General features: G+C 44.9%; 3 protein-coding genes across 3 annotated transcripts in view; 1 reads left to right on the top strand and 2 right to left on the bottom strand.

Moving 5' to 3' along the window:
- Nucleotides 1-21,365, top strand: part of LOC126950193 (cytochrome c oxidase assembly factor 1 homolog) — a 171,321-nt gene that overhangs the window by 15,448 nt on the left and 134,508 nt on the right. The window lies entirely within an intron of this gene.
- Nucleotides 1-21,365, bottom strand: part of UBE2D4 (ubiquitin conjugating enzyme E2 D4 (putative)) — a 210,591-nt gene that overhangs the window by 151,737 nt on the left and 37,489 nt on the right. The window lies entirely within an intron of this gene.
- BLVRA (biliverdin reductase A) overlaps nucleotides 1-21,365 on the bottom strand; it is a 44,830-nt gene that overhangs the window by 10,714 nt on the left and 12,751 nt on the right. The window contains exons 2-5 of the mRNA XM_050783434.1: nucleotides 20,866-20,898; nucleotides 9,521-9,642; nucleotides 6,173-6,292; nucleotides 4,728-4,825 (exon numbers count right to left, since the gene is read on the bottom strand). Of these exons, the coding sequence (XP_050639391.1) occupies nucleotides 4,728-4,825; nucleotides 6,173-6,292; nucleotides 9,521-9,642; nucleotides 20,866-20,877 (352 nt within the window). The 5' untranslated portion in view covers nucleotides 20,878-20,898. The remainder of the gene's footprint in view (nucleotides 1-4,727; nucleotides 4,826-6,172; nucleotides 6,293-9,520; nucleotides 9,643-20,865; nucleotides 20,899-21,365) is intronic.

Raw genomic sequence — 21,365 nt, 5'->3', positions numbered from 1 at the left:
AGATGGCTGAGGCACAAGAATCATTTGAACCCAGGAGGTGGAGGTTGCAGTGAACCAAGATTGCGCCACTGCATTCAAGCCTAGGCAATAGGGCAAGACTGTCTTAAAAAACCAAAAAAATAAAAACAAACAAACAAAAAATGCTACCATCTGATCCTCCATCTTTTTGCTGGAGGAAGGTCTTGCTTCCATGTTGATGGCTGCTGACTGATGTGGTTGTGGATTTGATTTGCATTTCTATAAGGATTAGTGGTATTGAGCATCTTTCCATATGATTGTTTACCATCTGTATAATTTCTTCAGAAAAATGTCTATCCAAGTCCTTTGCCCATTTTAAAATCAGTTTATTTGGTTGGTTTGTTGTTCTTGAGTTGTAGAGTTCTTTAGACATTCTGGATATTGGTTTCTTATCAAAGATAAGATTTGCAGATATCTTCACCCATTACGTAGACTGCTTTTTCACCCGGATGATTGCTTCCTTTGAGGCACAGAAGGTTTTAAGTTTGATTAGTCCATTTGTCTGTTTTTGCTTTTTTTGCCTGTATTTTTGATGTCGTATGTAAGACATTATTGCCAAATCCAATATCATGATGCTTTCCCATGTTTTCTTCTAACAATATTATAGTTTTAGGTCTTAAATTTAGTTCTTTAATTCATTTGAGTGATTTTTAAATATGGTGTAAGGTAAGTGTCCAACTTCATTCTTTTGCATGTGGATATCCTGTTTTCCTGGGACCACTTTTTGAAGACACTGAAACACTTGGTAGAATTCTCCAGTGAAGCCATCTGGTTTTAGGCTTTTCTTTATTGGGAGGTGTTTAATTACTGATTCAATCTCCTTACTAGTTATAAATCTGTTCAATTTTTGTTTCTTCATGATTCAGTCTTAGTAGGTTATATGCTACTAGGTATTTATCCCTTTCTAGGTTATCCGATTGTTGGAGTATAACAATTGTATAACTGTTCATTGTAGTCTCATAATCCTTTTTATTTCAGCAGCATTGGCTGTAAAGTCTCCTCTTTCCCTTCTGACTTTAGTTTGAGTCTTTACTCTTTTTTTTTCTTTTTTTTTTTTGGAGATAGAGTCTCGCTTGTTGCCCAGGCTGGAGTGCAGTGGCACACAGTCTCTGCTCACTGCAAGCTCCGCCTCCTGGGTTCACGCCATTCTCCTGCCTCAGCCTCCCAAGTAGCTGGGACTATAGGCGCCCACCACCACGCCTAGCTAATTTTTTGTATTTTTTTTTTTAGCAGAGACAGGGTTTCACCATGTTAGCCAGGATGGTCTCGATCTCCTGACCTTGTGATCCGCCCGCCTCGGCCTCCCAAAGTGCTGGGATTACAGGCATGAGTCACCGCGCCTGGCCTTTTTTTTTTTTTTTTTTTGTGAGACAGGGTCTCGCTCTGTTGCCCAGGCTGGATGGAGTGCAGTGGCACAATCTCAGCTCACCACAGCCTCCACTCACCACAACCTCCACCTCCCAGGTTCAAGTGATTCTCCTGCCTCAGCCTTCTGAGTAGCTGGGACTATAGGCACGTGCCACCATACCTGGCTAATTTTTGTATTTTTAGTAGAGACGGGGTTTCACTATTTTGGCCAGGCTGGTCTTGACTCTTGACCTTGTGATCTGCCCTCCTTGGCCTCCCAAAGTGCTGGGATTACAGGCGTGAGCCACTGTGCCCAGCTGACTGTTTTTTCTTAATCTGCTAAAATTCTGTCAATTTTATGGATTTTCTTCAAAAAAACTAACACTTGGTTTTGTTGTTGTTTTTTTTCTATTGCTTTTCTACTCTTTATTTTATTTATGTTCTAATATTTACTTGCTTTTTTCTGCTAATTTTCGATTGAGTTTGCTCTTCTTTTCCCAGTCCCTTGAAATGTAAAGTTAGGTTGTTGATTTGAGATCTTTCTTCTTGTTTAATGTAAGCATTTACAACTATCCACTTCTCTCTTAGCACTGCTTTCATTACATCTCATCAGTTTTGTATTGTTTTGTTTGAACAGAGTCTCACTCTGTTGCCCAGGCTGGAGTGCAGTGGTGCGATCTCCCTCACTGCAACCTCTGCCTCCTGGGTTCCAGCAATTCTCCTGCTTCAGCCTCCCTAGTAGCTGGGACTACACGTGTGTGCCACCACACTTGGCTAATTTTTGTATTTTTAGTAGAGATGGGGTTTCAGCATGTTGGCCAGGTTGGTCTTGAACTACTGACCTCAGGTGATTCACCCGCCTCGGCCTCCCAAAGTACTGAGATTACAGGCACAATCTATATTATTTATTTATTTATTTAATTTTTGAGATGAAGTCTCACTCTGTCGCCCAGGCTAAAGTGCAATGGCGCAATCCTGGCTCACTGCAACCTTCACCTTCTGCATTCAAGCGATTCTCGTGCCTTAGCCTCTGGAGTAGCTGGGATTACAGGCACACGCCACCAGGCCCAGCTAATTTTTGTATTATTATTAGAGACGGAGTTTCACCATGTTGCCCAGGCTTGTCTTGAAATACTGACCTCAGGTGATCCACCAGCCTCAGCCTCCCAAAGTGCTGGGATGACAGGCATGAGCCACCACACCCGACTGCACAATCTGTTTTAAACTGCTAACAACTTAACTTCAAATACAAAATTCTTCACATACAAAATTCTACTCCTTTATATCTCTGACCCCCCATTTGTTATTAATGTTACCAATTACATCTTTTTATACTATATATCCATTAACATAGATTTGTATTTTTGTTTTTGTCTTTTAAATTCTATACCAGCATTTAAAGTGATATTTATTTATTTATTTATTTAGAGATAGAATTTCACAGTGTTACCCAGGCTGGAATGCAGTCATACCATCTCAGCTCACTGCAACCTCTGCCTCCCAGGTTCAAGCAATTCTCCTGCCTTAGCCTCCTGAGTAGCTGGGACTACGGACATGTGCCACCACACCCAGCTAATTTTTTTATTTTTAGTAGAGATGGGGTTTCACCATGTTGGCCAGGATGGTCTCGAACTCCTGACCTCAAATGATCTGCTTGCCTTGGCCTCCCCAATTCCTGGGATTACAGGCTTGAGCCACTGCGCCTGGCCTAAAGTGATTTATATGTCAACATCAGAATACTATGGAAGTCTGTATTTGTCTGTATATTTACCTTTACCAGAGAGCAATATTTTTGTGTTGCTGTCTAGTGTTTTCTTTAACTTGAAAGACCTCCTTTAGCATTTCCTGTAGGGCAGGTCTAGTAGTGATCAACTCACTTGGTTTTTGTTTGTCTGGGCAAGTCTTTTAAATAATTTTTATTTTTATTTTTGAGACAGGGTCTTACTCTGTTGCCCAGACTAGAGTGCTGTGGCCCGATCATGGTTCACTGCAGCCTCAACCTCACAAGGTTCAGGTGAACTTCTAAGTAGCTGGGACTACAGGGGTGCACCACCACACCCAGCTGATTTTCATTTTTTCAGTAGAGATGGGGTTTCGCCATGTTGCCCAGGCTGGTCTCAAACTCCTGGGCTCAAATAATCTACCCATCAGAGCCTCCCAAAGTGCTGGGATTACAGGTGTGAGCCACTGTGCCCAGCTGAGTCTTTTTTTTTCCTTCTTGTAATTAAAAATTTTGTACGCCGGGCGTGGTGGCTCATGCCAGCACTTTGGGAGGCTGAGGTGGGTGGATCATGAGGTCAGGAGCTCGAGACCATTCTGGCCAACATTGTGAAACCCCACCTCTACTAAAAATACAAAAATCAGCTGGGCATGGTGGTGGGTGCCTGTAATCCCAGCTACTCAGGGGGCTGAGGAAGGAGAATTCTTTGAACCCAGGAGGTGGAGGTTGCAGTGAGCTGAGATGGTGCCACTGAACTCCAGCCTGGGTGACATAGCGAGACTCTGTCCCCCACCAAAAAAAAAAAAAAAAACAAAAAAATGTTGTAAAAGATTTTTGTAGAAACAGGGTCTTATTATGTTGCCCAGGGTTGTCCTGAGTTCCTTGGCCTCCCAAAGTGCTGGGATGACAGGCATGAGCCGCTGCGCCTGGTCTGGGAAAGTCTTAATTTCTCCCTTCTGGAGGGTGGTATGGCTTAGGGGAACAAATATGAACTTAAGAGCCCAGTAGGATTTGATTCAAATCTCTACCTCCCGTTTAGTAGTCATGTTATTAGCTTCGTGATCTGGTACAAATTACCTTCTTTGAACCATGTTTTTCTATACAGAATCTAGAGAAAATATATACCTCCAAGGGTTTCTAGAAGAATTAAGCAAAATAACACATGAAATGCTTAGCAGAGTTTCCAAGTTCCTAGCATATACTAAATATTTAATAAATGGTTGTTCCTGTTTAGAAACAACAAAAACTACCAACTATGCAAGTAGGACAATCAGTTTCTCTGATTTGAGCATTTTTAGGATATCCCAGCATTTAGCAATATAAGTATCACATGAATAAAGCCAAAATAATATCATGACATAAGCATAGGTGAAAACTAATTCATATTTTTTCCTTAGAGTGAGTAAAATAAGCTGATAAGCTTTAACCAAAAGTTTCCCACCCGTCCTTCTGCCCTCCACCATGTGTGCTTACAGTGTTGGGGTGAGGAGGCAGTTGGGAGCCCACAGTGCCAGTGTAGCCAGGAGGAGACATCTGAAATGGGGTTAAGTTTTAAAGGCATAAAGATGATATCACAGAAATCCTGGAGGCAGAAACTCTTGGTAAAAGGGTCTGTATTCCAGACAGACAGAGTGTACATTACCTTTCTGCTCAGCCAGCTCCCACAGTTCCTGAGCGGCCGCCAACGACAGTGTCATGGGGTATTCCACAAGGACGTGCTTGCCAGCATTAAGGAACTGCCTTTGGTACACAAGACAAATACAGAGAAAGAACACTTCGAATAAGCTTCACTAAAATGCTCTGCATAATAGAGAACAGAATGTTATAAAGGCATGAGAGTTTCTGTGTGTGAAATGTGTCATGACTGGGGGTAGGAGTCAGTGCCACGGGACACGGAGGAAGAACTATATCCCACATTGTTTTCTCCTATCCTGTGACAGAACGACTTTCTAGTTACGTGTTAATTTGAACATTCAACCATTCATTTATTCAACTAAGTACTATTTACCAATTACTCTGGAGGAGAAATAAAGACACATTAACAAATAAATTTCCTATTACCACATGGTAGCTATAAAGGCTACAAAACCCACAGCAGCTAGCTTTGCCTGAGGCATTCTGAAAAGATTTCACTAAGGACCTGTGAATTGGGTCTCAAAGTATGAGCAGACATTTTCCAGGTGCAACATGATGAGTATATTTCACTGTGAGCACCGTATGTTGGGGCTTGGGCATTTGTGGGGCTTTGTTCAAATGACAAATTTCAGTGTGGCAGGGGAGTGGGCTACAGACCGTGGAAGATAATAATGTCAGAAAAGTAGCTGGGAGCCTGACCATGAAGGACCTAGAATTCTGTGCTCAGCAGTTCAGATTTCATTCTGTGGATACCAGGGTATAAATATTTGTAAGCATGGGACTTATGACAGAATCACTTTTCTTAACGAAATACACTCTAGTGCCAGAAAAGGTTAAGGAAAGCCAAGGAAAGGTATTTTTGTCCACTCTAGAGCTAGACTGATAAAGAGGAAGCATCTTACCCGTGGGAACAGCATGGTGGGAGCAGCTGTAAGAACCTAGAAGGAAGCTAGACTGAGGAAGGCAGCTGGCACTTCCCTGTTAGCTGCCAGGTCCTGAGGGTTAAAGGAACTCTCACTGTTATTTTATGACATTGAAAGTACAAAGGAGAAAACGTTGGAAGCTGATCCAAACTCAGAAAGGAGTATAATTCGCCAAGGATGCTGGCTCCACATCCTAAACTGTCTGGTGAGAAGGAGGAGGCCACTACTGTTAAAAAACTACTCTTGATGGGTTTTTACAGAAAAATAAAACACTTTAATTCTGAATGTTTCTAATGTTTCAAATTACACATACTAAATACTAATTTTACTATTTTTTCATTTCCTTATATATTTAGACCCAACAATAAGAATTTCTTAATGTTTTGACATTTCTGTGATTGGTCACAGAGCAACTGTAATTTTCTCATTGACTCTTCTGACACTTTTGCAGGGTGTTTTAGCTTGCTTGCTCATTTTTCCAGTAGTGCACTGCTGCGTAAGGCAAGGACTGCCTGTGTGGAAAACCCACCTGATGTAGTCCTCATGGCTGGAGCTCTCACTGCAGATATAGGCAACCTCCACCTCTTGGCTGGAAAGAGCATCCTCCAAAGAAATCTGCTGGACTCCATCAATGCTCCCAAGCTCCCTTCTATTTCAGAGTAACAGAGAAATGGAACTCAATGGTAGACAGAAGAAAGGAGCACCATCCTTCTCCCCTCCTCCCAACAAGGTCCTGGGGACCCGCTGCCAGAAATGAAGAAATGAGCTGCTTCTCTCCCACCTCCAGGTTGTTTTCCACTGTGGAGTGAGAAAAACAGCCTCAGGCTTCAAGTCAGGGGATCTGGCACCGAGTGCCAACAGTACCATTCACAGCTTGTATGACCTCAGAGAGTCTTGAATTACTTCATCTCTAAAATAAAAGAAACAGCTGGGCGCAGTGGCTCAAGCCTGTAATCCCAGCACTTTGGGAGGCTGAGGTGGGTGGATCACTTGAGGTCAGGAGTTCAAGACCAGCCTGGCCAACATGGTGAAACCCTGTCTCTACAAAAAATACAAAAGTTAGCCAAGCGTGGTGGCGAATGCCTGTAATCCCAGCTACTTGGGAGACTGAGGCAGGAGAATCACTTGAATCCGGGAGATGGAGGTTGCAGTGAGCTGAGATTGCGCCACAGCACTCCACCTGGGTGACAGAGCAAGACTCCTCAAAAATAATGTAAGATAAAAATAAAAGGAACAATCTACTTTTATCTCATGAGAAGTGATCTCTATGGTCACTTCCAGTTCCAAGCACGTGGCCAAACATTGTGACTACCAAACCTAATCCAAATCCAATACACTAACATATTTAGGGTGCAAACTGGCATGCGACTTCAAGCTCCTTTATAGCTAAGCTAACGAAGCCCAGTAGTATGTACGCATACGTGTGTGTGTGTGTCTGTGTATGTGTGTGTCTTCCTCCCTCTGGCAGACTGAGCTCATTGGAAGGTGAGGAATTCGTTCTCCACGATTTCTCCTACAGTGCCTAGCACATAATAGGCAGTGATAGCCTTGACTAACCAGGAGCAGAGGCAGGAGGGCAACCCAAGGCCTTCTGACTCTCCTAGAGCATGGGGGAGCTGCAGTGTTCTAAGAGCCAAAGCCCCAGCAGTCCATACACCGCCCAGTGCAGTGGCTGGGGCAGGAGAGTAGCCCTCTAAGGGTGGCAGTCATGGGAGAATGTGGGACAGCCAGCAAGTAGGAGGCCCTCAGCCAGCTCAGAGCTCCAGCTGAGCTGCAGCAGGCAGAAAGCATTTGGGGAAATTTAGTTCCCAAAAAGTATTATGCTAGGTTTCTTCTAATGGGGCCACCCAAACTAAATTGCTCAATTTCAGCAATACTTATTGCTTGCCTATTATGTACTAGGCGCTGCAGGAGAAATCATGGAGAACAAATGAAAATCCTTGCCTTTCAATGAGCTCAGTCTGCTAGAGGAAGACACACACACACACACACACACACACACACACACACACACACACACACACACACGTGTACATACCACCACCACAAGACTACCAGGAGAAGTGTGGTGCTTGGAAGTAGGAGGTGGAGACTCAGGGAGGGAAAGGAATACACCAGAAAAGGCTTCCTGGGGAGGTGGTAGAACTTGGCAGGTAGGTCGGGGGGAAGGGTATGTGAAGAGGGAAACTGTGTGAGTACTGGCAGGGCTGTCATGCAGCGGTGTGACCTGGCCATCCTCCCACACAACCTGGGTAGTGTACCTGTTCCCACTGAGCTGATCTGGAAGCCAACTGGCAGAGGACTGGGGCTTAAGGGAAAAGGAGAGGTCCCACTTCAGCCTTGAACCCAAGTGCCGTGCATGGTTCCAGCTCCAGACAGGGGTGTGATGGGGTTACTGTGCTGCCTGATCTTAACTTTGCTCTCCCATTTGTGTGCAGCTCCCTTGGAATCTTATGGGGAGGAGAAGGCTGGCCAAGCGCAGATTCTAGCACTCCTAGGTCTCCCTGGTGCCCCAAAGCCCATTTTAAATCCTTAAAAGTGGGGCCACGTTTTGAGACAGGCAGGAAGAGGATGGGCCCATTAACGAAAACATGAAAAAACTTCTGCATGGACCATCACAATCATTACTTACGCTTTGTGTAAATCTTTATCTGATGTCTCTAAAGCACTAGAAAAAGAGTTGCCTAACTTGTTCACTGCCATGTCTCCAGGCCCAGCCCAGTGCCTGCACCTAGTCCACAATTAAAATGGATAAATGATGTTACACAGAATTAGTCTGATGCCGGTATCTAGTTCACGATTAATATTGACAAATGATGTTATACAGGATTAGTCTGGTGAGTGGTGTGTGTGTGTGTGTGTGTGTGTGTGTGTATGTGTGTACAGGGGTAAGCGGAAGAGCTGAGCATGGGGCAGGGAAGAAGAAACAAGGTGGTAAGTTTGATTCTGATTGGAGATAAATGAATCCTTAAAGAAAAGCGGAAGGCTGGGTGTGGTGGCTCATGCCTGTAATCTCAGCACTTTGGGAGGCTGAGGCAGGAGGAACACTTGACCCCAGGAGTTTGAGACCAGTCTAGGCAACATAGGGAGAAACTGTCTCTACAAAAAAATAAATAAATAAATTAGTCAGGCATGGTGGTGTATGTCTGTAGTCCCAGCTACTCAGGAGGCTGAGGCAGGAGGATCACTTGAGCCCAGAAGGTCAAGACTGCAGTGAGCTGTGATTGCACCACTGCACTGCAGCTTGGGTGACAGAGTGAGACCCTGTCTCAAAAGAAAAAAAAAAAAAAAAGTGAGGCTCAAAATTACCAATGGGAAAAGAACACATGGTGTTTAAAAGATGGGCTTTGGAAACAGACTTCTGCTCAACTTCAGTTCTTAGACTTTCCAGCTGTGTGACCTCAGGCAGATTACTTAACCTTTCCGTGGTTCAGCCTCCTTATCTGTAAACTGGGGGGTTGATAACACTACCTAGAAGGAAATATCACATGTAGACCCCAGAACCACCTAGGACGGCTGTCATGATGACTATGTCAGGATTCCCTGGTGCACACTGAAAGCCTTTCAGGCCAAAGCCCCATACATATGTTGGCTGTGCCCCTTCTCTAACTGTCAGCCTTGAGCTCACCCTCCTGCCTCTGTCTTCCAGTCTCCCCAGGCCAACCTACTGTGCATCCCAGCTGCAGGCCCAGTAAGCTTCAGTTCCCAGACCCATCCCAACCTGAGATCTCGTGGGGCTGACCCTAAACACTAAACACTATTCTCGGTCAGGAGATGGCTCTCCCTGCCCTGGGTCTGAAAAATCTCCATGTCCTGCGGCTAATCTGCCTCACTGGGCTTTCCACAAATTGTGAAGCACAAAGACAGTGTGAGCCACCTGGACACAAAGCCAATCAGGTTCAGGAATGCTGAGGAAGGGTGTGGATTCCGCAAGTCCCTCATCCGCACGGAGCCGGCTCTGCCAACACCAACCACCACCACGCCAAACTTCCTCTCGGGCTGAAACACAAGGGACCAAGGTGGAGTTTGAAAACACTGCAGCCATTGAGCAGAGAACAACAAAATAAAGGAGCCAGCAGGGTCCCGACAAGCAAGTTGGAAGCCAGCCCAGAACACACAGGAAGCCACAGCATCAGGATGGGATGAGACAGTCCCCGAAATGGTGGCTTGGAGAGAAGTCAGTCCCGCCAAAACCTGTTCCTGAAGGTGCTCCACCATGTCTTTAGGTTGAAAACCTTCCGAGCACCCACAGAAAGTGTTCCCCCAATTTGGCTCTCCACTTCTATTGCCCCATCTCCAATAATGAAGGAGCTTTCCTCATTAAGCCAGACCCAGCCCATGGCCTGGTACTTCTGCCCTCCCTGGGTCCCTCTTCCAGTAGACACGTGAATCTGATACTGCTGGGAGTCATTCAGAGGGCACAGCTTCTTCATCAGATGCTGGCAGAGGAGGCAAATGGGCAAACCATGATTGGTCACCTTACTCAGCTTGGGAACCACAGGCTTTTACTCTTCACTACAGCCTTCTGAGTTCCACATTTAAGATACTGCGGTATCTTAAATATTATTTAAATGCACTGCTGGAGGCTGTATGTGAGCAGTATTACGGTGAAAAATCAAACCGACTTTTAAGTTATACAGCAACTCAGTATGATAAAAACTGATAAAAATTATCTCCATGCACTGGGCGTGGTGGCTCACGCCTGTAATCCAGCACTTTGGGAGGCCGAGGCAGGTGGATCACCTGAGGTCAGGAGTTCGAGACCAGCCTGGCCAACATGGAGAAACCTCGTCTCTACTAAAAATACAAAAATTAGCAGGATGTAGTGACAGGTGCCTGTAATCCCAGCTACTTGGGATGCTGAGGCAGGAGAATTGCTTGAACCTGGGAGGCAGAGATTGCAGTGACCCAAGATTGTGCCACTGCACTCCAGCCTGGGTGACAGAGCAAGACTCTATCTCAAAAAAAAAAAAAAAAAAAAAAAAAATTATCTGCATGCATTCCTTAAACTCACTTCTTGGATGCCTTGGAGCATAGAAACATGAATGTCATCTCAGATTTGCCCCTTTTCTTCACCTTTGTACCCAGTTGTCACCATTTCCCACTGACTCTGCCCCTCTTCCTGTGCCCACTGCTCTTGTCTTCTTCCAGGATTTCTTCCAAATGTTTGGGGATTTGCCAAATGTTTTCTTATTATTGATTTCTCATTTAATCCCACTGTGGTTAGAGAACATTTTTTAAATGATTTGAATCCTTTTAGATTTATTGAGAGATTTTATGATCCTTGATGTGGTCTGTCTTGGTTAATGTTCTGGGCACACTTGAAAAGAATTTGTATGCTACTATTGTTGGGTGGAGTGTTGTATAAGTCTGTTAATCAAGTTGGTTGATTGTGTTGTTTAGTTATTCCGTATCCTTCCTCATTTTCTGTCTCCTTGCTCTAGCAGTTATTGAGGGTATTGAAATCTCTGAATATAATTGTATATAACTGTGTATTTCTCCTTTCAGTTCTATCAGTTTTGACCCACATATTTCAAAACTCCGTTATTAGATACATACATGTTTAGGATGGTTGTGTCTTTTTTATTAATTGACCCCTTTATCTTTCTAAAATGACCGTTTTTATTCCTAGTAATATTTTTTGCCCTATAATTTATTTTGTCTGATATTAACAAACCATTCCCAATTTCTGTTGATCAGTGTTAGCATAATACATTTTCCCCCAACCTTTCACATTTAATCTATATGTGTTTTCATATCTATAGTTTCTTGTCGGCAGCACATAGTAGGTCTTACTTTTTTTTTTTTACTCAATCTAACAATCTCTGCCTTTTAGTTGAAACGTTTAGACAATTTACATTGTGATTATTGATATGGTTGGGTTTCCATCCAAATTCTATAGAAATCTTGCTATTTGTTCAATCTGTTCTTTTCCCCCTCTTTTCCTGCCTTATTTTGGATTAATTAGAATATTTATTATGATTCCATTTTATCCCATTTGTTGGCTATTAGCTGTAACTCTTTTTCAGAAGTTAAGGGTTTTATATTATATATTTTACTTACCACAGTCTACTTTAAAGTAGTATTATGTGCTATTCCACATATACTATAAAGAACCTCACAACAGCATACTTCCATTTCTTTTCTCCTAGACCTCGTACTGTTGCTATATAATTCAATATTGAAGCGAGAGATTCTCCAGAGCTTGCCCAGAAGCCAAGATGTCTGGAAAGGATCTCAGCCTCTCTCAGCCTGCAGCTTGGGAAGAGTGATTCACAGAGCCTGACTGCCCATTGCTGCTAATCTGCACACCGGCCTTGGCTCACACATCTGACTGGAACTGTCTCCTGTGAGTAACTGCCTCTCTTTATTCAGCCTTGCAAGTTTCCTGGGAGTGCTTCTAACAAGCGGACTTCACACATAAAAGGGGACTCTGGGAGACCTAGTTCCTGGCTTCTCTTCTGGAAGTCAGGGAAGAGCACAGGAAGGAGTGGCCACAGTGCCCAACTGACAATTGACAATTTCACCAAGTAAGTCCTTTTTGGGTTACAAGTCTAGTTTTTTTCTTCTTTTTTTCCCCCGTAATTTCTAATTACCAAAAAGCAGTAAGACAGCCTCTGGAGAAATCTGTATAGTCAAAACACATATTCATGATAAAATATTAATATCTGTTTCCCTTTCAATCAAGAAAAGAAGACTAGCAATCCCCTTATTAGGTTAAATATTTATGGCATTCTTAAGGTTACCAAATTACTACATTCCAGATAATAACCAGGATATGCTTCTACCAGCTTAAAAAAAAAGCCACAAGGTTAAGAAACAGTTCTATTATCTATAAATAAGCCAAACTGCTTTTTAAGATTTCACTAGTTAATGATACACACAAACTTGCATACAAAACCTGGCTTGCACAGTGTGTCACGCTAAATTATAAGCTGCTTTAGGATTTGGTTTCAGTATTATTGCCTTGCAAAACTGACACACAGGGACAAGATATGGGTGAAAGGCCAGGTGCAGGGGCTCATGTCTGTAAACCCAGCACTCCAGGAGGCTGAGGTGGGTGGATCACTTGAGGTCAGGAGTTCCAGACTTGCCTGACTAACATAGTGAAACCCTGCCTCTACTAAAAATACAAAAAAATAGCCAGGTATGGTTGGTGGCGGGCACCTGTAACCCCAGCTACTTGGTAGCCTGAGGCAGGAGAATCACTTAAACTGGGGAGGCAGGGGTTGCGGTGAGCCAACATTGCACCACTGCACTCCAGCCTGGGTGACAGAGCAACACTTCATCTCAAAAAAAAAAAAAAAAGATATGAGGGAAAACACTGGTATCTTAATAGTCAAGCTCCTCTTAGGGAAAGAGCTTTATTTTTGAGAAAAATCACTTGTTAGGACTTTTAATGTGAGCCTCTTCATTTTACGTGAGGGATCCTGAAGGTGCATTCTGAAGGGAAACTGCAAATCAGAGATGGCTAGACCACTCTGTAGTAGCAACTAAAACTTTGGGGCTAGGAACCAGTAGGAGGCAGAGGAAAGGGGAAAGCGCATGCAGGTTAGCAAAAGGCTGAAACCTGCAGAGAAGGGAGCCAGTAAGAAATGCCCAGAAGAGGAGGGAGCAATGGACTTCTAGAAACCAGGACATCTACAATTCCATTTTCAGTTGTCTGCTGTGCTCTGCTATCCTGAACCTTTGGGAAGATGCCACTACAAACAGCCCCATAGAGGTGGTATTTAAGGAATGAAGAACAGGAGCAGTTTTGAGACAGCAGAAAATGACACATAAGCACAGCAAAGTGACTAAAAAACTCACTCAGGTCCAAATCACAGTCACAGAATGAACTTGCACCCCACCCTTGGACTCAAGAGAAGCTGGTGTTTGGCACTCCAGACACAAAAATGGAGTTCATAGAAAGTTAGGAATGTGCTCTGCCAACTTAGAAAAAAAATTTTTTTTGAGATAAAGAGGGTAGAAGAAAAATGTAAAAACTGTAGAAAAACTTCAAGGTGTGAGGCATGAGGACAGGTGCTGAAAAGGTGGAAGGAGAGTACAGGCAGTCAGACAGAACAAGCTAGTCATTTTCATCCACTATTTGCAAGAATTAAAAAGAAGTCTGACAACTCATTGGTTGGCCTGGGAAAACAGGCATGTTCATATGTTGCAGGAGGGAGAGAAAAACCTAATTTATGGAGAGCAACTTGGAAATACTCACTACAAATTAAAATGCAAATGCCCTTTGCTCTGGTAAATCCAACTGTAAGAATGTGTCCTACAGAGCTACACAAGTCAAGTGACTTAGGCTTACTGCAGCCTTGCTTATAACAAGCAAAAGATGGAAACAGTCTATATGTCATTATAACAGACTGGCTATGAAAGTTATGATAGACTTGTGAAATAGAGTATTACACGGCTATAAAAAAAAAAAAAAAAAAAAACAAGGAAGCCCTTTATTATTGAAAGGGACTGGTCTCCAAGATAGATTATCAGGTGAAAGAAGCAAAGGACAGGCTAGTGTGCACTGTATGCTACAGTCTGTGTAGTAACAGGAGGGGTGGGAGCCAAAGAGAAAACATACTGTCTATCTTTAGGATCTCTTTGAAAGGACAGCCCAGAAACCTGTAATGCTGAAACTGGCGACACGCTTGCTGGGAACATGAAAAACAGAGTGGCTGGGAAACAGGGCTAGGAGGGAAGAGGGCTTCTCATAGAAAATCTTTTTCTCTTTTTTTCTTCTTTAAAGTTTAGAATCACACAAATGTATTCAGTATCTAAAATATAAACAACCCCTAAAAACAGACATAAATATCAGAGGGTTGCTCCAAGAAGGTGAGAACTCTGCAGTGTACAGCGCCTTGGCTCACTCCTACCTCCCTTCCTGGGGCTCCCTCTACAGTGCTCAGCATCCTCTGCTGCCCCTGTCCCTGCCCTGCCCCATCCAATGACCCCAAGTGCTCCTGGCCCTGCTGCAATTGGTTTTCACTCCCATGCTTCCCTGCTTCACCATGGGTCATCCAAGACCTTCTCGTCACCACATTCAAGGGCTCTTCCTCAGCCACATGCTCCTGGACTTCAGACATGGACAACCCTTACCTGGACCTTCTTCAAACTCACTCCTTCCTTTCTTCTCTCACCTCATGCCACCAAGGTTTTCTTTTCACATTTCACTTTCTTTCTTCATTTTGCCCAAGAGGTGTATATTTCCCAAAGCTCAATCCTCATCCCTCTATTCTTCTCTCTCCCCCATATCCCCAGAGTATGGGGGTCCCTCATTCTCAGGGTTTCCATGACCACCTCTATGTCAAAGACCACAAGCATCCTGAGCTGGGGGCCATCCTCTCTTCCAAGCCGCATTCCCAAGACATTTCAACCTGGTTGTCCCACTGCGCTCTGGATCTTCATGCTCTGTGCTAAACTCCAATTATCCACCCTTCCTGACGGGCTGTCCTCTGAACTTGTGGGCAAAAGCCAGTAGCTCTAGGAATCCTGGCAGCACCCAGTTTTTTTTTTTTTTTTGAGACAGAGTCTTGCTCTGTCGCCCAGGCTGGAGTGCAGTGGTGCAATCTTGGCTCACTGCAAACTCCGCTTCCCGGGTTCACGCCATTCTCCTGCCTCAGCCTCCTGAGTAGCTGGGACTACAGATGCCCGCACAATGCCTGGCTGATTTTTTTTGTATTTTTTAGTAGAGACGGGGTTTCACCATGTTAGCCAGGATGGTCTCGATCTCCTGACCTCATGATCTGCCTGCCTTGGCCTCCCAAAGTGCTGGGATTACAGGCGTGAGCCACCACGCTCAGCCAACACCCAGTTTTAAATGCTTGGAGTGATTCCTGCATTTAACAAATATCCTGAGATCAAAGGCTGACTGTGGCCGATGGTCCTTCTGTGCTTTCTCCCTCCAGCCAGTCTCCAGGCCACAACAAGTTTTGCTTGAAAATTTCTGTCATATGATTTCCTTCCTCTACATTTTCACTGACCCTCCCAAGCTGTGGATTGCATTAGATTACTTAACAGTCTCTGAATCATCCTATCATTTAGGCAACAGACATTTAGTGAAGATAAGCTATGCATGACGCATCAAGCCAGATGCCATGGGGATGCTAAGATGAGCGAGGAACCCCGACAGCTACAGTCAAAGCGGGAGGGGAAGGTAACAAAAGAAAAGACACATAAAGCGCAATGGAAATTCATAAGAGGGAGGTATGACTTCCCGAGAGAGGACTCTGAGAAAACTGTTTGTGCAGTACAAAGGACATTTGAACTGGATGGACGGGATTAGCTGGACACAGACAAGAACAAAGGCATTAATGGGTCAAAAGCATTGGGGCTTAGATCTCCATTATGCCCCTTAACCCCCTGTGACTTAGAGCAATTGACTTCTGGGCTGCTGTGTAGCAGATTAACTATATATGTTGAACATGCAGAAAAATGAAGAATGAGATATAAATGATATAAAATGCAATTACATACATTAAAAGTATATCAGGCTGGGCACCGTGGCTCACGCCTGTAATCCCAGCACTTTGGGAGGTCGAGACAGGTAGGTCACTTGAGGTCAGGAGTTCAAGACCAGCCCGGCCAACATGGCAAAACTCTGTCTCTACTAAAAAAACAAAAATTAGGTGGCGTGGTGGCCCACTCCTATAATCCCAGCTACTCAGGAGGCTGAGGCTGAAGAATTGCTTGAAACGGGAGGCGGAGGTTGCAGTGAGCTGAGATCACACCACTGCACTCTAGCCTGGGTGACAAGGGTAAGACTGTTTCAGGAAAAAAAAAAAGTATATCACACAGGAGGTGATATATGTTGCCAGGGGTCAGTAGCAAGGGGAGGTTGTGGCTATAAAGGGGAAACACAAGGGAATGTTTTGGGGTGAGGTTCTGCATCCTGACATCCTGGGGTGATGGTTATGCATGTGTTTTAATGGGTAAACCTGTACACCAAAAAAAAAAAGAGGCAATTTTACTGCATATAAATGTTTTTGTTTGTTTGTTTGTTGAGGCAGTCTCGCTCTGTAGCCCAGGCTGGAGTGCAATGGCACGATCTTGGCTCATTGCAACCTCTGCCTCCTGGGTTCAAGTGATTCTCCTGCCTCAGCCTCCCAAGTAACTGGGATTACAGGCATGTGCCACCACACCTGACTAATTTTTGTATTTTTAGTAGAGATGGGGTTTTGCCATGTTGGCCAGGCTGGTCTCAAACTCCTGACCTCAGGTGATCTGCCTGCCTCAGCCTTCCAAGGTGCTGGGATTATAGGCATGAGCCACGGCACCCAGCTTACTGTATATAAATTTAGAAGGTATTTGCACAAAAACAAAATTTTTCATTGAACATACATAAATAAAAAAGGAAAAACAATTCATTAGAATAGTTGTCTTTGGCAGAGTGAGAACGGGGATGGAGAAAAAAGGAATAAAAAATAAGTAAGTCTGAGAGCAGAGCCTTGCACAGCGCAATAGAGGCAATGTGTCAGGAACTGGGCATGTAGACCATCCCTGTGCCTGAGGTCTCTTCCCCCTGCCTTCTAAAAGGGAGAGGGAATGGCCTAGAGGAGGGTGAGGAAAGCAAAGGAGAAGAAAAGAATTAGTGAGGAAGTGATGAGGAGGCAGGAAGTAGGGTAAGGAAGGGACAGACTGGAAAGTTATGGTGGTCCCAATTAGTGGTAAGTTCCATGAGCATGAGTACCACACTTACATTTTTACCATTACAGACATCAAGCCAGGTCTAGAGTCTGGCACAGTGTGGTGTCACATAAATTTTGGTGACTACATCAAGGCAATAACAGGATTTACAGCCTTGGTCACTGGCTGCTGGCGTGTGGGAACAGTGAGGGGACTGGAGCGCCAGGCTGATGGATGGCCCTTCGAGGAGGAGCAGATTTGGGGCAAGTGAAAGCAGCAAGTCCAGCCTGAGTTATAACAGGCTTGGGGTCCCTGTGGCAGCTCTGACTGAGATGAGTGACAGGCTGCTGGACGTACATGTCTGGAGCTGAGGAGGTACCTGTGTGAACAGATCCATCTGGGACTTTCCCAAACACACAACTGACAAGAAAAGCTGTGGGAGCAGATGAGCTCCCAGGGCAGCAGGCAGGGTGCTGGGAAACAGACTCCCAAGGAGTAGGGAGAAGAGGAGCCTAAGAGAGACTCTGAGAAGTGGTCTGAGAAACAGGAAGAAAGCCTGGGGTATCAAGGGGACATTTCAAGAAAAGTGTGGTCAATAGTGTCAAATGCTTAAGGAAAAAGTTTCTGCAAAATTTGGTAATGTGGGGCTCACTGGTACCTTCCCCTGAGAAGTAGAGCAGTGAGAACACAGTCAGACTGCAGTGGGACTGGACAGAAAAGAGAAGGGAGAAGGTGGTCTGACACCAAGAGACAGATGTGTAAGGAACAGCCAGGCACAGTGGCTCATGCCTGTAATCCCAGCACTTTGGGAGGCCGAGGCGGGAGGATCACTTGAGGTCAGGAGTTCAAGACCAGCCTGGCTAACATAGTGAAACCCCATCTCTACTAAAAATACAAAAATTACCCAGGTGTGGTGGTGCTCCTGTAATCCCAGCTACTTGGTAGGCTGAAGTGGGAGAATGGCATGAACCCGGGAGGCAGAGGTTGCAGTGAGCAGAGATCACGCCACTGTACTCCAGGCTGGGTGACAGAGTGAGGCTCTATCACAAGAAAAATAAAAAATAATAAATAAATATATATATATATGTGTGTGTGTGTGTGTGTGTGTAAGGAACAGCAAAGGAGGACCCAAGTCTAGGAATGTTCTTACAAGGTTAAGAGGAAAAGCCATCAAAGAGGACAGAAGAGATCACTGATGACTGATGGAACTGCTCCTGGACCAGGGTGTATAAGCTTAATATTAATGCAAAGCTTCCATTGTTTCTTTAGAACTTAAAAGACCCTAAGAATTAGAGCAAGCCACAGGGTGAGCCACAGGGGCCTTCAGATAAGGAGGTCAGAGGCACAAGAAAGTGGTTACCAGAAGTCAGCCCCAAGTGGAGCAGGGCTGGTCGAGATAACGTAATAGGGAGACTTACTTTTGGTTGTTTTCCATTCTGTAGTCTGAGTTTTGCGGTATGAACATGTATCTACATTATTACAAGATACATTTTTATAAAATTTGCAGAGATCATCATTGACCCTGACAAGACTCATTTCAGTATATAATATGGGAAAAGAAACCAGACCGCAACAGGCTGAGAATGACCCAGGGAAGAGAAAATGGAGAAATTAACTGCAGGTATCTTTTTCGAGAAGCCTGCCTTGCAGGGGATGAGAAAGATAGGATAACAGTCACTTGACAAGATGTGAGGTGTTGTTTTGTTCTGAAGAAAGCATTTTGAAATATCGACGAGAAAGAGGTAGTGGGAATTAGGTTAATGATGCAGATGGCAAAGGAGATAACTAAGGAGCCGGCACAAGGTCTGAGCAGGCAGGAGTGTGCAGTTTCAGAGCAGGAGAAGGGTACACCATCACCAGGTGATATGGTTATGCTTTGTGTCCCCACCCAAATCTCGTCTTGAATTGTAATCCCCATAATCCCCGTGTGTCAAGGGAGGAGCCAGGTGGAAGTAACTGAATCACGGGGGCGGTTTCCCCCATGCTGTTCTCATGATAGTGAGTGAGCTCTCACGAGATCTGATGGTTTTATAAGGGGGTCTTCCCCCTTCACTCAGCACTTCTCCTTCCTGCCACCTTGTGAAGAAGGTGCCTTGCTTTCCCTTTGCCTTCCACCATAACTGTTAAGTTTCCTAAGTCCTCCCCAGCCATACTGAACTGTGAGTCAATTAAACCTCTTTCCTTTTTAAATTACTCAGTCTTGGGCATTTCTTTATAGCAGCATGAAAATGGACCAGGAATGTCTCATACCAGAGAGGGATACATACCCCTTTCTCCTTTCCATACCCAGCCCTGGGGCATGGGGGAAGCTGCTCCAGGATGGGCCTGAGTAGTTGAAGCCAGACACAAAATCCCTGCTCCTCAGACACACTATGGTCCAGGACCTGATTCTGGCCAATAAGACCGAAGGTGGCATTTGATGGGGCTTCAAAAAAAGGCTCCCACTCCCCTGAAGGAGTGGCCGGAAGCCACTTCTTCGTGCTGATGAAAGGGAATGCGAACATGTGTGGCCCCAACTGCCACTGCAGCCATCCTGCTACCACATGGGCACCTGCCCTAGGATGTAACCAACAGCTGGATGGAGAGCAGAGAGGTGAAAAGCTCCTGGATCCTTGAGGAGGTCCTGAGCCGCAGGATCAACCAGCCCTGAGGCCTGCCCTTCACCTGGACTTCCAGGAAAAAGGCACATTAACTCAGGCTTTCTGGTGTTCACAACTTGGAACTCTCACTGACAAGCATCCCTTGCACTGTGACAGGAGGAATAGGACTAATGGAGAGGCAGGAATGGAGGGAGATGATGTCAGATGGAATGTTTACATTTTCCTCTGTAAAATGAAAAGGGATCCTGATGCTAAGAGTGAGGGGGACCTTTGAGGAGGACAGAGCTTAGGGAGAGGGATGAAACCTGGAGCTGGGAGTTCAGGACACTGGCAAGGAGCTGCCTAGAGTGACAGGGGGCCTGGTGGGTGGTGCTGAGCACCAGATAAGGACGCTGAGACATCTGCCAGCTGCAAACAGCACAAGGCTGTGCCACTCACCAAAGACCCCCCTCTTGTGGGGACGGCCTCTGTGTTTGCCGTGTGGATGGACAGGACAAGTGGGAAAAGCATAGTGGGCATCAGCACAGCAGTGGTTGAAGTGATGAACCCCAAGGTCTAGGCTCCACTTGGAAGGGAGTGAACAGAGGAAGGGGCTGATGGATGAAACAAAAGGAAAAAACAAAGGGATGAGGAGCTAGACATCTCCATGCATCAAAGAACTGAAAGTGAGAGCACCAAGGAGACAATGCAAAGTGTTTCCAGAATGACACAAAGCAGGGATCTGGGCCCAGCAACCTCCATGCCCCACTACTAGCCAGAACTAGGAGTGTTGTTTCAGGATTAGCTGCAGTGGGTAAGTTTGAATGAAGCCAGACAGACACAGATAAGAACTCAGAGGGGCCTAGTTCTTCCTGCGTCACTCAGAACCACGTGCACATCAGTAGACTGGAGGGGAAGTGTTCTCAAGTTTGTGCTGATGTTTCTGAAAGGGAATGGAGACCCTGCAAAGGAGAAATGAAGGACACAGTAAGAAAAGCATCCCTTAAACTGGTCTTTGTAAAGAACTCACCTCTGTACTCATCTTGGTTTCTTCCTTTGGTCACTGTAAAGACAAAAGCAGAGGTTCAGGTCCCTGGTGGCACCTGCCCAAACTCCATGCAAACACTCCCCTTTGCCACCCCAAGCTCCCCCACTGCTTCCTGTCCCATTGGTCTCATCTTCCCCAAATGCCTTCACCACCTGTCCCTTCCAGCAAGGATATCCAGGCCAGTGTCTATTCTGGCCTGGTGACAGCTGACTTCCCTGGGATGTCATACCAGCAATGCTTCCTTAGAGAAGGGCATTTCCAAGCCCAGGTCCATCTCGTACATTGGAAGAGCAGCTGCAATTGGGATGCCTCCATGGGAAGGATGCACTTCCCAAAACTGGTGCTTGAAGAGGACAGCTTTTTATCTGGCTTTTTAAATGGGGACAAGCAAGGCAATAAGAAATATACACTTTTCTTTTCTTCTTAGCTGAGTTTCCAGAGGACTGCAATTTAATATGTTCAAAGAATAGTTCAAAAAGCCA

The sequence above is a fragment of the Macaca thibetana genome, chromosome 3, assembly GCF_024542745.1.
Source record: "Macaca thibetana thibetana isolate TM-01 chromosome 3, ASM2454274v1, whole genome shotgun sequence".
Classification (NCBI taxonomy): Eukaryota; Metazoa; Chordata; class Mammalia; order Primates; family Cercopithecidae; genus Macaca; species Macaca thibetana.
The sequence above is the reverse complement of the archived record's forward strand: the minus strand, read 5'-3'. Positions and strand labels throughout refer to the sequence as shown.